Source organism: Passer domesticus, chromosome Z (assembly GCF_036417665.1).
Source record: "Passer domesticus isolate bPasDom1 chromosome Z, bPasDom1.hap1, whole genome shotgun sequence".
NCBI classification, from domain to species: Eukaryota; Metazoa; Chordata; class Aves; order Passeriformes; family Passeridae; genus Passer; species Passer domesticus.
Window position 1 is genome coordinate 7,455,607 of NC_087512.1, and position 17,958 is coordinate 7,473,564.

General features: G+C 43.3%; 1 protein-coding gene across 15 annotated transcripts in view; it reads left to right on the top strand.

Moving 5' to 3' along the window:
* CELF4 (CUGBP Elav-like family member 4) overlaps positions 1 to 17,958 on the top strand; it is a 692,304-nt gene that overhangs the window by 665,731 nt on the left and 8,615 nt on the right. For all 15 annotated transcript variants that reach the window (XR_010354139.1, XM_064405438.1, XM_064405445.1 and 12 more), the window contains one exon: positions 2,670 to 2,836. Coding sequence is in view for 14 of the 15 variants with exons in the window: in XM_064405438.1 (XP_064261508.1) it covers positions 2,670 to 2,797 (128 nt within the window). In the remaining variant the exon portion in view is untranslated. The remainder of the gene's footprint in view (positions 1 to 2,669; positions 2,837 to 17,958) is intronic.

A 17,958-nucleotide genomic window follows, 5' to 3' on the forward strand; every position in this document is an offset into this window, starting at 1 on the left:
GACCCCCACTGTAGGATTCTAAAGTGTCTTGTTCAAAAAAGGATGGATGTGCAGGCACAATCTGGATGTGCACATGTAGGCAGGAGGAGGGACATCCCAAAAGGACCTCTAGCAGGAGTAGAAATCACAGTTCCCAGGCAAGGTATGTTCTCTAAAGGCATGAGCTAAACAACTATCCAGCTGCAGCCAACTCAGCTTTGATATGGGACTGCTGTGTGTATATCAGTAAAGTAAAAATATCTGGCACTTCTCCCTAGCATTGGGGACAGCTGGCACAAAATGGCATACACCCAAATTATTAAATTCTCTCTCAACTTCAGAACATGGTGGATACATCCAAGTTAACCACTGAACACAGCCTGTCTTCTGTGCTAAAACTCACACTTTGTCCAGGAGTTGTTTGATATTAAACATTAATCAAAAAAACCCTCAGCACTACAGGTTATTAGGTTCCAGTTTCTCTGAACTTCCCTGGAATAGCTTTAGTCTACTGTTTTAGATGTAACTGATGTGTGTTGGCCAGGAATATCAGCAAACAAGATGTGATTTTTGAAAAGAAATGGGTTTCACTACATCCTATATTCAAGGATATGAGGTATATAGACAACATATTTAAGGTTGAAGCTCAAGCAAGGCATCCCCAAGGGAGTTTCCAGAAGTCTGAACATACTTGGGTGAAACCAGGAAGAGTTTAGTTTATCCAGTTGCTGAGAGTGAATCATAGGTCTTTGTTGATAGATTATTAAAGTAGTCAGATGCAAACTGGTAACATCGCCAGGCACTGACTGCCTAAAACATGAGGGCAAGAGGAGATCCATTACTACTGAATAAAACCACAGCTCATTACTCACTATAGTCCTCCAGTTTTCTTTGAGGATTGGTGTGGACCTTGGGAGTACAAGAACAGAATTTTGTCTGTTCATCTTCAGAGCTGCAGTGTTGCTACCTCCTCATCCAGGGGGTTGGCAGGAGAACTGTGAGGACAGCCAGTTTACTTGGAGCCTTGGCTTCAAGAGGGGAGGACAAGGAAGATTCTCTGTTTATTCCATTGGCCTCCCTTTTAAAACCCCATGTGCCATAATCAGCAAACCTGTTGTCTCACTTTGAGAGACTAGGACCATGGGTTCCATGACCTGTCATGAAGTTACATGATTAGCTGAGGTCAGGGAGCACAGCTTAGTGCAGGGGTGAGAAGGTGCCTTTGCGTGCACGGCTCTGTGTCTTTTTCAGATGCAAGACACCCTATACCCTGTGAGACTCATTCCAAGCAGGAACTAGACCAGGGAGGAGAGGCTGCAGAATGAATCCACAGCACAGCCCAAGGCTGTAAGCCAGGCCTGGTTCTGCTGTCAGGAGCAGGTGTATACCTGGCAGCAAACACTCAGCACTGGCTTTTTGAGGGGCTTGCAAAAACTGTCTCTTCATTTCAGCCTGTCTGTTGAGCAACACCGGGCTCCTAGGATTGATTTGTGCTGCCAGAGCCTTGCAGGGGTGGGTAAACAGATGGCTTTGTCTGGAGAGCAGGTTGGTCTAGGCTAGTCTCACCCAAGGTTTGTGCTCAGAAATGTTGCTGGCACACAGGGACATTTCTGGCAAAAGCAGCAGAGGCAATGCTTGTACAATGTGATGGCCCCCTGCCTCACTAATATCTCAGACCTGTGGTCGCTCCAGCTACAGCCATAAACAGCATGAGGAAACGAGGCCTTTTTTTGATCAAACACGAGAAAAAAATTAAAAATAAAAATAAATTTAAAAAACAAAAACAAAAACAAACAGGAAAAAAAAAGTAAAGCTACACCAAAAGCTGAATGCATTAGATGCATTGCATCCTGTGTGGTTGACCTATATTATTTTATCAGACTGTTAGAGAGCAAACGAAGACAAAGAATTTCTTAGGTGACCCCTACATACAATATTCAGTCACTGTAGTTGTTTCTAGTGCTGGATGTGCTCCGTGATTGATTGGGAGATTTGCTGGCAAAATTTGAAATTCTATAGGAAAATAATGTTAGGAAACACTTTGTGTTCATCTCTCAACTGCAGAGTAACATGGAGTTTGCAGAAATTGCCAGTGATTCAAGCCCTTCATATTGCTTGGCTGGCCAGCAATCAAACCATTCATGCTGACTATTACAATAATGAAGACTTTATTAAATTCACATTTTACTTATATTACCTTAATAAGGAAGTAGCAGTAGGTGTGTCAGGTTCCCCTTCTCATTAGTATTGGAAAGCAAAGGAAAGGCTGTGATGGCAAGTTAAGGAAGGTTTAGAGATTTACCCAAGTCACAGTGGAGGGAGATAGAGGAAGACAGAGTGCCTTGAGACCATGCATTACATCTGCTGCCTCCCAGCTCAAAGTGACCCAAATCTTGTGGCACCAACGTTTGGATCCCTGTGCTCCACATAGCCTAGTGTTCAGACTGGCACTCAGACCAGGCACTGTCCTGGGGCACTGATCTGTAACAACCCCTCCTATCCTTTGTCCCACATTGGCAATCATCCTCTCCTCACTCTCCTGCCCACCTGCCCACCCTCCTTCCTGATCACCTCTCCCCTCTCAGCGCCCTCACCCCCTTCCCCATGTTCATTCTCAGTGGTCGTTGCATGTACGTGCCTTGGCACCCTTCAGCTCGTTAAGTCCCATGCCTTGCCTCATGTTTCGACAGGTTTTGTGAGTTTTGACAATCCTGCCAGTGCCCAAGCTGCTATCCAGGCCATGAATGGATTCCAGATTGGCATGAAGAGGCTGAAGGTGCAGCTGAAGAGGCCAAAGGATGCTAATCGTCCCTACTGAAGGGTTGTGGGAACCACTGGATACAAAGCACTAGCACAGGTAACTGCATGGGGAAGGGGGTGTCAGCTACACCTGTAGCGTCTCTCTGTGTCGTAGACCCTCAAGGAGATTCAGCTCTGTGACTCTCTATTTTCTGCCTTTTTGACTCTGGCTAGAGCCACTCTGCTCAGACACGCACCCGCGCATAAACTAGGAACTGTTTGTGTGTGTGTCTCTTTAGAAAAAGAGATGGAAGGATGCTTAACACGGGATAAGACAACTCCCTCATCCCAGGGGCATCCTGCCATCTCTAGAAAGTGTTTCTGGTCACTAGAGGAGAGTCAGCAGCTGTCCTGATTCCCCCTACTCAGTGCAAGAGAGCACTTCTGGTGCTTGAAGACAATCTGCAGTTAAGAGGTGGGACTGGGCTGCGGTTTAATCCCAGGTGACTGGACTGGGACAGTGTCTGTCTCAACAGCTCTGTGTTGCAAACGTTTCAAAGCATTCTTCATTCTTCATGCGGTACAGTCTGTATCCAATTCCATCTCAGCATAATAACTGAATGTAAATATGTCTCCCTGACAACCAAATAACCCCGGATTTATTTCATCACAAACCCAAGAAATTAATACAGGTTCCATGTTCACTTCTTGGACAGTTGCTTTAAACTCCTGTGTGTAGATAAAACCCAACAAAGCCAAGGAAGCTTAGCTGGAGTAAGGACCTGGGGTCTCGTTTTTAGACTCATGCGCCATGTATTGCTGGAAAGAAGCCAGCTGGATGTTTCAAGGGAACTTCTAATACATGTAACAACACCAAAAATATCAGAAGCCACAGCTTGTCTCATTGGAATCTCAACATATCACCAATAACAAACATGAAGGTGTTTCCGAAAACGGAAATATTTTCCACACTGGCTGGCTATTTCATTAGGTAATTCTTTGAGAAACAGAAATATAAACCCTTATGTGTTTGTTTACAGAGACAGGAGTCTCCCTATTGTTAAAACTGTTCCACACCAGAGATTCCCCAATAAACTCAGCACCTAGGGAGGCCCTAAGCAATTTGTACTCCTGAATTAGTGATAAAGAGATTGGTTAGGTGACCCTTCTATGTAATTTTAGCTATAATGTCTAAGATTCTGTGATTTTTATTCAGGCCTCCTTTGATTTATCTAAGGCAGGCAGGCAATCACTATCTTCAATTTTCCCAAAGAAAAACAGAGTGTTTTAATTTTTCACTGGGATCCCACATATCTTTGAAAAACATATTTTTCCAGTCTTCAGAGCAGTATCCTTTCCAGTGAGAGTTCAGGAATGGGATCAAAATGTCTTTGAAAGAGGTGCTGCACTGAAGACAGCATAAAGGAGATTAAGAAACCTTTCAATAAACATATTAGGTGCATGTACAGGAAACAGCCTCCATAGTTTAGAATCTCCTTTATATGTGACTACATGAAAATAACCGCCAATGCATTTTCCCCCTTCAAAAACCTCTTTTCTTTTCCTTGCTTATGAAAAGGCCTCTTGGAAGCTTGAAACCAAAACATGTTGCCATATCCAAATGCTTTTTGCTTCATCACACTGGCTTTTTTTTTCTGCAGGCTTTGCTGGGGGAGAGTGGGGGGGTGCATGCGTGCAACTGTGTTAAAGCAGGGGCTGCCTTTGTCAGGGAGGCTTTCTGTGACACCTGCAAAGGGACCAAGAAACACAAAGGTCTCCCTAGGTAGGCACCAGGCTTTATGTCTCAGCATAGGTGTTCTGGCTGAGGATATGTTTGTTTCTCATGGTGGTGTAAGAGGATGCAGGGCTGTGGATATCTGTGCTGTTCAAGACTCACCAGTGTGAGTCTATGGTGGTTTTTATCATCATGGTTCACCATGAAGTGCTCTGAGGTCTCAGCTTGTTTCCTACAAAAAGGTTACTCACTAGTAGGACGAAGATTTGTTGCTTGGATTTGGTTTGGTTTGGTTTTGGGTTGGTTCTTTTTTCTCCCCCAAAAAAATTTACTTTAAATTATAAGTAAAAGAGTAATATAATTCCATATGTCTCTCTTAAGCATTTTTTCCTTTCTTTTGCTTCTACTAAGCATAACAGTCTTGAAGAGCTGCCTCTAGATAGGAAGTCCTTTAGCCTTCCTGGATTTGACTTTGGCTTCACTACTCTGCTGCCCAGAAAAATCAGTTTTACCACCAGATCACTTCCACCCTTGGGTTAGAGAACCTTGTTTAGAGAATTGTTTTAGAGACCTTATCAAAATGTATCTCAGATGCATGTCCTTGTTCTCTTGCATACTCACACCTTGTTGAGCCTGTTGCAGGAGCTGTACCCAACTTTTGGCAGAAAGGAATTTTCCAGAAAAAAAAAGTTTTATACATGTGTTTTTCCAGCTGACAGAAGGAATTGTCCAAGTGTATGTGGTCCCAGGAGGACCCTGCAGAAGCATTCCCCAGGAGAGGATTTGGGTTAGCACAGGGAGAGCCATGCTGCAATAGGCTGCAGAGGACACTTGGTGACAGCCAGGATACCCAGAAGGTCACATGGGCTTAAACCCAGGTCTTTCTTCAGCTCATCGGTCTTCCAGGGATTGGGAACATTGATACCAGCACTCTAGAAGCAGGCAGGATTCTCAGTCAGGAAGGCCAGAGGGCGGCTTTCCCACCAGGGCTGGGCGATGGTGATCAGCAGAGGGCTAAGCCCTCAGGAATAAGCCTGACTCAGAGATAGGCCAGCTGTTCTCGGCTAAGCACAGTATTATTGCACCTCCACTGCTGGCTTGATTTGCAACTTCCTCTAACTGATGGAAAGATAATAACTTCACTGTGTTTTTTATCTATCTTTACTTTGGATGCAGCTCTTCAGGTTCTTTAATTCCAATTTGAAGCATGTGTATAACCGTATTGACACCAGAGTAATTACTCATGTACTTCAAGAGGATGCTCAAGAAACTTTTTAATTGGGATTTTTCCAAGGAAGGGCTTTTTTCTATTGAACTGCTTTCAAAAAATAAGAAGTTGCCAACAACTACAACAACAACAACAAAAAATCAGCACCCAGTTTGACATAATCCACCAAAGTGGTTTTTCCTAACTAAGAAAGAAAGGCCCTCACTGAATTTTAATTCTGGATGCACTTTGAAAAAAAAAAAAGCTTACAAATCTCCCTTTTGGGACACAAGAAGTCTAGGCCACAGTGATTTGAAGTCCTTTGTTTTCTTTGCAAGTGCTCTAGCACTGAAAGGTTTTCTGTGATGCAGCAGATAAGTCCAAAGCTGCAGCAAGCAAAGCCCTGAAGAATTCAGATGGCAAAATGGCTGCCCCTCTTTTTTCTCTTTTTTCTTTATGATTAAAGAGGTAGCTGCAGGGGGACAAAAAGGAAGGGAGGAATGATGGGCTGGGAGAAAGCAAAAGAGAGGAGGGTCATTTGAGGGAACTCTGCCAAAATCAGTATATTCTATTGCCAATCCCCCCTCAGGACTAGGAAACAAGGACTCGGAGACACTCTGTGTGCCTTTCAGATAGAAAATGCATAAAATAATTAAGAAAAAAAACCAACCTGAAGCCCACATCTCCCTTAGGTGGACATTGCTAGGAGCCCTTCACGCCCTGTGCTAAGAGGAGTTGCAGTGCCTGGGGCTGTGTGAGCCCTGAGCCCACTGCCAGGAGAGGCAGGCAGGGTAGGACAGCACTGCCTGGAAAAGTGCAGAGCTCTCAGCCCTCCCAGAGCCCAGGGCAGAGCAGCCCAGGAGCATCCAGCTGATAGATCAATGAAAGGCACAGCACACAACAGCCCTGAAAATCCTGTCCATTCCCCTTCTGTGCCTTCATTGCAGTGGCACAGTGATGCTTTCCACCTCAGACAGACACTGCTGCTGAAGTTTTATTTAAAGCTAAAGATGCAGAGACATTTGGGGGAAGCTAACCCAGAGCACTGGCATGAAACTGAGTGAGACAAAGTGAGTGTGAGCAAGACAAACTGAGTGAGGCAAAAGGGAAACAGAAAAGTGGGGGAAAAAAAGAAATAAGAAATAAGATCAACAGCAAGATTTTTTTAGCTGTGCTCCAGACTAGTGACAAAACATTGAATGGATGCACTGCCCAGGCAACCTGCTTCTACAAAAAAACAGGGGAAATAACAGTTCAAAGCTCAAAGGTCCTACTTCACAGCTTTTTTAATATGGACTGATGTCTGGTTTATTGTAAAATGTGTGAAATACATGTTTTTGCAGCTCTCTGGAATAGGCAGTATTTTTACTCTGAGGATGTATTTTTTGGTTTTGGTTGGGTTTTTTTTTTAATTGGAGTTCATATTTTACCAACTGGAAAACTTTGGCTTTTTCTCTTTTTGTTCCCTAATAAGAGAAAAAAAATAACAGCAACCCAAACTCCATTTTAAAGTAAGAATATACTATCAGCCAAAAATAAAAAAAAAAAAAGCAAAATTCCAAATTGCCATAAACAAAAATATGTGAGAGGAAAACTTCTGGCTTCTCTTGTCATTTCAGATGGCTTCAATGCAAAGTCTAGTGAGAGTATTTTTTACTGAAATTTTTTGTTGCTTATGCCTCCTAGATAGCTTTCTATTACCTCTAGTGAGAGGCTATTCTGCAGCTGCATTGATCTCACTGTTTTCTATTAGGCTATTCATCTTGAGATTCATTCCAAATACCCTTTTTCGAGATAAAATCCCATTTCTTGTAGTTATGCCTCCTACAATCATGCTAACCAGCTTCTCTTCCACCTGCACAGATTATTGTTGTTTCCCTCTTTTAGTCATCACTTAGATCGTTTAGGACTTGCTTACATTATGGAAATTTGCACTAGTATAATTGCATCAAAACAGTACTCCAGCACAAGCTTTAATATGAGTGAATAAAGAGAGAAAAAAAATCAGCACAGCTTAATTTTGGAAAGTCTGTTCAGGTACTGGAAAAACATCACCTCAGCCAATATTTTTTTCTGTTCTTTGGATTACTTTTGTTTTCCATTTCCACTGACACCTGTGATTAAATTAAGCATCACTCACTGTGTTTGCAACCTAAACTTTGTGCTGTTGTGTGTGTACTGAGAGAATGGAAGTGAATTTTAGTGGGGGAGGCTAAAACAGGACCCCTGAAGGTGTTTGCAAGACTGACAAGAAAATCCTTTATTTTTCTGTCTGATCATTTTTAACCTGTCTGTCCATTTAAATTACTGATAACTTTATTATGGCAAAATTCTCATGTCTGTTCTAGAAACCACAGTTTCGATACCAGAGCATGTAAAATCCCATTGCTAATTATTTTATTCTAAGATTGGCACACAATACAATGCACTGATGGAAAACGACAATAATTAATTACTGCATTTACTCCAAAATTACAATCACTAATTACTGCTCTGAGACTGAATTCCATTCAGCAATATTTGGAACTTGTTCTTCCTCAAAGCAGGGCAGCTTTTCAGGAGTATTGCTGTGTTTGCATCTAAATGAGTCCATGTAGGTCACTAACAGATCTGCACTATTTGTCATGGGAGTGATAGAGCAGCACAAGGCAATACCACAACACTTTCCCTCAGTTTGGAGCAGGAATTCTTCATTAAAACCCAAGTCCCCCCTTTTTATTTTTAATGTTAGATAATGTAAATACTTCAGAATTAAATAATATATATTAAAACAGCCTCCTACTTCTCATCTCACTGTGATACTCTTGGCCCTGGTGCTCTGAAGTAAACTTCTGGAGGATTGTGAGAACTTTTGCCAAAGACTCAGCCAGCAAAGAACCTTCTGAGTTTTTCCCCATATGTACAACACTGTGAAAAGACCAGGAGCTTGCTATGGTGGTGCCCTCTTCAAAGGCTTCCAACAACAAAACCCCCAAAGCTCCAGGGTTGACTGGAGGGTGGTAATTTCATATTCAGCCACTTGAGCAAGATTAGTGCAGGAGATCATACAGACAGTGTCACAGATTACCTGAGTAAGGCAGGTTTTAGAGCCTTTCTGGGCTCAGTGTAAGCTTCAGTTGCATCAGTTAATGGGCAGCTGCAGTAGCCTGGAAACAGCAGCCTTGGAAGAAACATTTCTACCGGGTTCATTCAGCACACAGATCTGCTGGGCCAGTGCATGAGGGACTGCAACTTGAAGAGAAATGGGAAAATATAAGAAAAGGAAAGAGTAGGCATTTGAAACAGCAGTGATTTGAAATGAGAGCCAAAGAGATGGAAAAACACAGGAGACATCCATAGCCAAATTTTTTGTTCAAGCAGCAGCAGCAAACACTGACAGAATGAATCCTCTGCTAAATAAAATATGTACAAAACAAATGAGAGAAGGCAAAGACCCACAATGAAAGAGGATTGTGAAAATACAGGATGAGTCCTAGAAAACAAGCACAGTCATTTTTCTTCAGGACCTTCCGATAAGTTACAAGTCAGCAAAATCCATTGATACTGGGACATGGACAGAGAGACCAGTACTCACAAGTGAGCAAACAGGAAACAGGAGTGTTATCAATTTGCAAATGCTGCTCAGGGAGAGAGCAAAGAAAGGTTGAGAACTTCAGAGATGCTCTTCTCAGATGGCCCCATATTTGAAGGCAGATAGAGCTTTGGTGTGTTCAGTTAACACAAACATCAGCACCATTAATGTGGCTTTTTGTCTAGGTAAAGACAATATGAACAGCAAGCAGGGCACAGCCCTCTATGTCTAAGAAGAAGGTTAAAACCCCCTCAAGGGAAACTGGAAATTCACAATGAAGTCAGAGTTATGAGTTAGCCCCAACATGTACACAGGACTCAGGTCACTTGTGCAGCATTGATTAGTAAGCTGAAAATGATCTGATCTTTTTGTCACTGACCTTTGAGAGCTACTGCAGAACTATGAATTGAAGCTCTGTGGGATAGTGTTTGGCACTTGCACTGTAGAGATAAAGAAAAGGGAGGCTAAAAAACTCCATGAAATTTACTCTGCAGGGGAAAACTGCTACAGGAGTTGGCAAGAATCTTAATAAGGGGTTGCAGAGCACTCCATCAATGTGAGCACCTTAAATTGATGTCCTTATGGTTTGGAAGGCATATACAATCAGCTGCACTAGAACACTGTTTCTCGTTCCCACAGTTATACCCAGTGATACATCAAATGCAATAATTGCATATTTGAATAATTCATAGGTACGGTAACTTTGGCCAGATACAAGTGAATATCAAAACTCTGGTCTCTGAAGTGTTTGATTCAGCTGTAGCAGAGAATTGAAGGTTTACGGTGCAAACCTTGCTTCTCAGGTGTCTTTCATCCAGCCCTGTGACTGCAGTTAGCAAAAAAAAAAAAAAAAAAAATAAAAAGAGAGTTTTTATTTCAAACGGTTCATTTTCCCACTTAGCTGAGCTTCATCCAACCTTTTTGAAATATTGGGTAGAAGGCTGAGCTGGAGGGGAAAGGAGAACAGCAGTCAAGTCATTCCCCAAGCAAGAAGCAGAGTAAATGAAAACTCAGTGCTCTGTCTGGAAAAGTACTAACCACAGCCATGATCGGGCTAAGTTCTCAGGCAGCGTCAATCACCAGCTCCTCTGAAGCCAGTGAAGTGACACTGATTTATGGCAGCCAAGGATTCAGGCCCACTATTACTTATTTAACTCTAAATGTTCTCCTAGCAGAGATGTTTCAATTATTTACGGTTCTAGAGGGAGATGCAATGTCCCCATTCTGGGTGCTCTGGTCTTCTTAGAGCAGAGACACTAGGGAATGATCATGCCCACCTCCAAATATCACCATGGCTCATTTTAAAAATGCTTTTTTAGGATAATGCCTTGCAAATAGAGGAAAATCTCTTGCACCCATGGAAAGCTGCAGCTCCACACTCTAGTAATCCTCTTTAGAAAGCAGATTTTCCCCATTTATTGGAAGATACATTCTCCCTCCCCAGCTCTTCAGATATCCCTTTTTCCTGTGTAAAACAGATCCAGCAGCTGAGCTGCCTGAAGCATTTATTCTATGCAGAGCAATAACACTCTAAAATCCTCACAGTGACACAATGCCTACCTTTGAAATTTCTGGCTCTGTGATGCCCAGTCCTTGACGCCAAAGATATCTTTTGGTTGATTTGGATGTGCTGTAGACCACAGTTGCCATGGTAGACCCTTAAAGGCAGATTGTTCCAAAAGAAAACAGGTATTCACTACCTTGATTTCTTAAGGATTTGGAAATAATTGGGCCATTAAATCCATGGGTTGTGCAGTCAGCTAAACATTTGTCTTTGCTGGATAAGATTCTCTATTTTTCTCTACATTTCTCTTCTCTCTTGAAGCATCTTCACTCATGAGCAGAGGTTGCATCCCATTTGCTGTGATGTATGACAAGTGAATGCTTTCCATGCTCTTTATTTTCCTCTGTGCATTCTCCTTGCATGGTACATATTTCCCCACCTTGGCAGATTGGACACTGGGAAAGGAAACCAGACATGCAGCCCAAAGCCAGCTGTAGGAAACTGGGCTCCTACATGTCAGTTTTAAGAGATTTGGTGCTTTCAGAAGGGGGTTTATTTGGGGGGTTTCTGTCTTCTGTTCAGGTTACAAGATCATACAGACCTTGTTACACAAAATCCCAACAGGAATTCCTATGGGCCTTGTTCCCATTACCCATGAAGACCAGTGTAATGCAATTTAGAGAAAGGTGTACAGATCCTCATCAGGAGTAAAGGAATAGCTCATACCTGGAGAAGTATTCCTACCCTTAAACATGAATGGAGGAATTCTTGAAGAGCATGTAACGTGCTGTTAGTAATTAGGAAAGGCACGCAGACTGGCACCATGGTTATCTCTGGGGTGTTTCCTCTTTCAGCACAGACCCACTTCTTGACAGCCTGACTTCTGGTGCTCACCAGGGATTCCTGGAAGTAACCCCAGGATGCCACTTAGGATTAAAATGCAAATAATTTCTTTCTTCAGAAATGCTCTAGAATAAATGAGTTGTCCTGAGGTTCACAGGTATCTGAAGAAGTGCTGGGCCTGTCCTTCATCTGGGGAAAAAAAGTAGGCTTTAAAGGAGTGATGATGATTTGTGCCAACCAAAGACTTGCTGTGGGATTTGGCCACTTACACTCAGGGAGCAGAAATCTTCTGCTTTTTCTCTTCTAATCTTTCAAATTGCCTCTGTAATTTTTTCCCCAAGTTGTGTGTGCTCAGTGTGTTCTGTCGATGTGAGAAGTGGTAATGTCACTCTGCTAGGAGTTTTATGGTTCACAGAAGGCAGGATTTGTATTGAGACAGACAGATAGATGGATGTCTGGTGCCTGCACACAATGTATTACAGAGATTGACCCAAAATTTTCAACACTAAAATCCCAAACAAAAGACTAAGGGAATCTCTGGCTGGGAGATTTCAGATGGATTTTATATCTTTATTTTTCTGATTAATACAAGTCTTTAAAAGCATATCATCCCTGTCCCTTTGCCCAAATATTTGGAGAAGATCAGAGTAAAGAAGGATCAATAGCAAATAAGTAGTCTACATTTTCTCAGGTGTCAATGTAAAGGAGGTCAGACATGTCATACTGGGGAGGGAAGGGAAGGATACACAGTTAGGGAAGTCTGGTGTGCATTCAGGTAAGGAACATTCCTCATGACAAAGGAGGAGGTGAATCCTGTTGCCCATGGAGCTGGTGAACTCAGGAAAGGTGGCAGTGACCAGCCAGGCTCAGGGCCACACTGAGATCTGGGCTCTCCCTGCCCATGAGAGGGACGTGGAAAGGAGCAGAAGTGCTGGCTGATGGGAGCAGTAGGGACACCATCCTGCCAGGCTGCCTGCGGAGCCTGGAGCTCCCTCCTAATGAAGGCGAGCGGCTGGGCACAACTGGAGGCGAGCTGTTCCCCATTTGTTTGTGCTCCTCAGAGTGGCAGGGATCCGCTCTCCATCAGAATAATCCAATTGAACAAAATGATTCATATTAGCAGGCACATCTGTCTGAGGCCAAAGCAGAACCCTGGTGTTAGTTTAATAAATGACGTTCATTAAACTCAGCTGAAAATATAATCTGGAGAGACTGATGGGGTGAACAGAGCAAAGAATAAGCAAAAGGAGTTAGCAATTATCAGATGTCATTTGTTCTACTGGTACCACAGAATTGGAGCTTGTTTGCTGAAATCTTAATTTCATTTTGCTGAGGCAGAATCCATCAGAGAAGCTTATGCTGCCGCTATGATTCCTGTTTGTCAGCCCTTGGTAGGGAATGTGGCATTTTTCTTTCCTCTTTTTCTACCAGACAGAGCTCTGAAGGAACACAGATACCAGCAGAGAGCACAAGGACAGGAAAGACTGAGGTAGCAGCCTTTCCTTTGCCATGAGAAGACTGCTGAGTAAAGTTCCCTGTGCTGCAATGGAGAGAACACGGGCAGTGCTCTGGGACAGGAACTTTGGGTATTTCCAATGCAGCAGAAACCATAAATCCTCCCAGCTCCTCTGCCGTTTCCCCTCCATACCAAGATGGTGTATAAACACTTCTCACTTGACTTCAGGAGCATTTTGCACTCTATAGGGTAGGGGCCAGTGTTTCCACCAGCAAATGTATCCCTCTTTTCAGACTATACTAAAGTTAGGGTCTTCTTGGTGGTCAAGTCAGGGAAACTCCCACAGCTGTGCACTGGTGGCTGTCCAAGGCAGCACAGGGGAGCAGGCACAGGCACAGGCATGGAGGTGTTGGAGGCAGCCCACATACCCAGATCTTAACCCTGATGGTCTGGGGCTGCCTCCTTCAGGCCCAGCTCTCTCCCTGCTCCAGCTCAGCCAGCTCAGTTATCTGGCATTAACATTCCTGGCCATAAGTCTCCACACAAAACACTGAATCCAGAGGGAGTGCTCTTAAGAGGGAGAACTGCCTTTCCCAATTTCTGCTGAGCAGAGGAGAGCTTCTTGGGACTGACTTACAGAATGGTCAGCATTTGAAGATTGGCTGGACAACCTGTTTCTTGCGAGTTGCTTTGGTTTTGTTTAGTTTTAACTTGTCCCTGCGGGTATTCAAATGGTCCTTGGTGTGCTCAGGGGAAGGCAAAAAAGGATTTTATATTTATAGACTTGCCAGAGCTATCGAGTCCTAGCCAGTTAGAAAAAATCAAAAGAATAATGGAGGAGAAGGGAAAGCTTGACCTCATGAGCTTTCAGCGTTGATTAGTTTGTTGGTGTCAGGAACCTTTTCTTGTTCAGGGCAGACTAACTGTGAAATAACTTTTTTTCCCCCTACTCTTTAATCTGTCTCCTGTATTCCCAAGGGGAAGGAGGAGCCAATACCTGCCTTCCTGGAGCTCTCCTTCAGGGGAAGCAAGTGCACAGACTTGCACACCAGCAGCAAGGGGCTGGTGGGTTTGGGTTTTTTCCGAGATTCATCTTCTCAGTGTGCCCTTTGGCAAGAGGCTGAACAACTTCAATTTCCCTCAAAACTGTGTAAGAATCAGTTGCTGACACAAGCTGCTCTGGAGATGGTCAGAGGTTTTTCTCGCCCTGGTGAGCACAGAAGAGGGAGGGAGAGTTGCAGAGATGGGCAGCACCTTTCTGATATTTGCCCTGGATTCCACCATGGCAATCAGGCCTCCTTCACAGCCTTGGAAGTGGGGGAAACATGCACTGAACCCCACCTCTTGCCCACTACCATTCCTCACACAGGTTAATCCTGAGCTTCTTGGCACAGGGAGGAGCATAGAGGCTTAGGTTAACATGATCCTGTCATTTGTATGAGACTGGTGAGAAACTTGCTGAATTTGCTTGGTTCAGCTCTGTGGTTCAGGCACTCCCAAGCCAGCACAGCTGCAGGCACAAGGGGACATGCTTCACAAGCACAGGCTATCTGAGGTGACAGTGAACCAGAAACCCAAAGAACTGAGACTGATCAGACTCAACTGGATGCAAATAGAATTTGAGATTTATTTTCAATACTCTTTTCAAAGTACATTGAAGTAATTTTATGAACCAGGCATCATGGGAATCAGGACATTGGTTTTCAGTGCTTTCAGAAAAAAAATATTTTGTTTTGGATTTCTTTTTAAATTTTCAGACAAAAAGTTTTGACTATTTTTAAGCAGTAATAATGTTTGACTGATCACCTGCATTTTCTACCCAGAAAAGCTTTAAACAAAAATGTGATCCAGTTCTAAATTAGAATCATATAAATACCTCAGCTATAGCAGTGAAATGAGTCACAGACATAAGTCACATGCATAAGTGTTTTCAGAATCAAATTCTGAGACACTAAAATTCACCAAGAGATGTGAATTCTTCATACAGAAACCACTCCAACTAGATGGTGGAATTCTTATCTTTCTCCAACTCAAAAAGAACTACCATCTCCTTAGCTAAAGTATCTTCTTTTAGAAGCTTCATACAGAATTTGGCTTCAAGAATGTTTGTGGGGTTTTTAATAAAAAATTATGAATATTTAATAATTAATAGAACTATGTAAGTTTATTGAGTCATCCTGGACTTTAATCAATTTGAAATATTTGGGGCACCAATTTCCACCTTACTACTCCTCACTGGAGGTACATGGGAGCTTTAGTGCAATTAAAATGAAGCAGGAAATATTTTTAGTTAATTGCACTGTGCACCTTGAAGGTAATTTGAAGCTGCAGGCAAAAAAAATAAAATATCAGAAGGTGTAATTGAGTGCTGCAAGCTGGAAGTTTGTGTTTCTGGCTGCATTCTGATTTAAAGGGGTGTAGAAACAGGGCATGGAGCTGGACAGCCTTGGCAGAAGGAGAGTGAAATCTCACCGCTGGAGAGCAGTGCCTGGATGGATCATAGGCCAGCCCTGCCACTGGCACAGGACCAGCTTTGAGAGGGTCACTGGAGAGCACGTTCCTGAAAGGGATGTCAGGCTGGGAGATGAGATGAGGTCTCCTCCTTTTCCAGCCCCAGACAGACAGCGCTCCAACATACCCTTCCTGTAGCTGGTGAGCAACTCCAGACCACATCCTTACCCCTCCAGCCCAGCAGGCAGCTGTGGGCTCTCGTTTCTTATGGCAGACACTGGAGCCACTGCTGGAGTGTTCCTGGGAGGGCACAGGCAGCTCAATTGCACCTGCTGAGATCCATGAGCTGGACTTCATTAGGGTCTTGAGGTCATCCTAGGGGTCTGCTGAGGAAAGGAAGAGGGGAGCAGGATCCCCATCTTACTGTCAGCAACAAAAGCAGGAGAGTGTAGCAGTGGTTTGATCAGCATTTTGATAAGGTCTAGTCAATCTATAAAGGGAAAAAGCAGAAACAGCAGAGACTGGGCACAGAGGCTTTCTTACAGCTTCCCAATTAGACTTAGTTCTCAACCATGCACATTTTTTTAATTAAACTGTTGGTACAATGCTCAGGAGATAGAAAACTCCTTGAGGCCCTCTTGTAATAAAGAACCTTTCATTGTAAGCAGAAAGGCAAGCTTAATTTCCTCTCACACCTAATATTCATCTGCAGCAAAAGCAGGGGTGAGCACTCTGTATGAGGCAGGATAAATGCTCCTCAGGGCACAGGACCCACTGATTTGGCCATTGGGAGGGAAAGAGGCTACATCCTTTGATGCAAAAGTAGCCATTTAACTCTCATTTGACCTTTACCACCACTGCTTCTCGAAATGACCCGAGTTCATTGCACTGATCTTTGCTTGCAAAGCTCTTGATTGGCAAAATAGGGCTGGGAGAGGGAAAGAGCCACGGCTGTGTTTGAATGAGCCAATAAATTCTGGGTGCTGCTGAGGAGGGTCGACAGGGCTGTGACCACTCAGAGCCCACCAAGCCCTTAGCTGCTCCTGGCTGCAGCCCTGGAGGTGGGCAGAGCTCCGTGCTGCAGCCAGCCCTCCTGAACCCCAACTCTGCCCAGCCCAGCCCTTCCTCCCAGCTCACCTCTTCACCTCCTGCACCCCACCATGAGCCCCACCACCCCGTGGCCACCTCTTCTGCCACTGCTGGGAGGCAGAGGGAGAAAAGGCAGCGCTGCTCAGGGAGCCAGTGACATTTTCTGACTGCCCAGGCTGGATCTGCAGGAGCAGCTGCTCCGTTGTGGTGCTTTTTCATCCGCTGCTTGAGACTAATGGCTCTAGAAAAATAGATAAATCAGAGGTGACACAGCTATTGCTGCTTGACAATTTTTCATCAAACAAGCTGGGGGAGGAGGGGATGACCAAAAAGTGACATTTTGACCAAACTGGATGTTTCCGCAGCAAATTTTCATTCCAGTGGATTAAAAAATAAATGCAAACAGCACAAAAAACATAACTGTCTTGATTAAAAATGTCGTCCTTCAAAACACTAAATTCCTCTTAAAAATGGACTGGTTTTCAGAGTGATTTAAAAAAAGGCAAAAATTAATCTATTTCTCTGGCCACCTCCTCCCCCCAGACTTGTTTTGTTTATTAACTAAAATACTCACAGGAAAGAAAGCCAAAATAATGGCAATTTTCCTCCAGAAAATAATTGTCATTTTTCAACTAGCTCTTAATGTAACATAGCTAAATGAGAGCAATCCTAGTAACAACACTGCACAGCAAGTAAGTCATACAATTATTTGAAAGAAGGGCATTGCAATTTAGGAGCTAATTTTTATCATCACCTTAAATTTATAAATGGGAAAAATGAGGCAGGGTCATTAAGAATATAAGAAGAAAACAAAACAAAAAAAGAAAAAAAAAGCCAAAAAACCCCAAAAAACTGCCACAAACAAACAAACCAAAAAAAAAAGAAAAAAAAAGAAAACATTAAACATTAACATGTGAAATGTTGGACTCCCATCTCCCTGTTAGATCACATTGGCTTCTCTTCTCTGTCTCTGTGTGTGTGCAATTGTCTCTGTTGATACATATGTACATGTAATACCTCTGTACATATACATATGGATATGTTGGTGTGCATTTTCATGTATATAACGATTCATGTATACAATCTGTCTGCTTTTTAACCTTCAGATGTTAGAACTGAAGCATCTGACAAAAATACTCTTTCCCCACCTTCCCTCCTCACCCCCCCTCTAAAAATAGCACCCCAAGAGTCCAGGTAAATGTGTTGATGTCTGGTATAAATCATCAGGCTTCTTTTAATCCCAGCATGGATGCAAAGTCCCCTTCACCACGCTGCCCTTCCCACTCTAGCACATTTGGGCTCCTCATCTTGGGCTCACCACACAGCCTTTGCAGCGGTTGTCATAGGGATAGAGTCTGTTTTGGAGAGCCCTGCCTCCATTTTC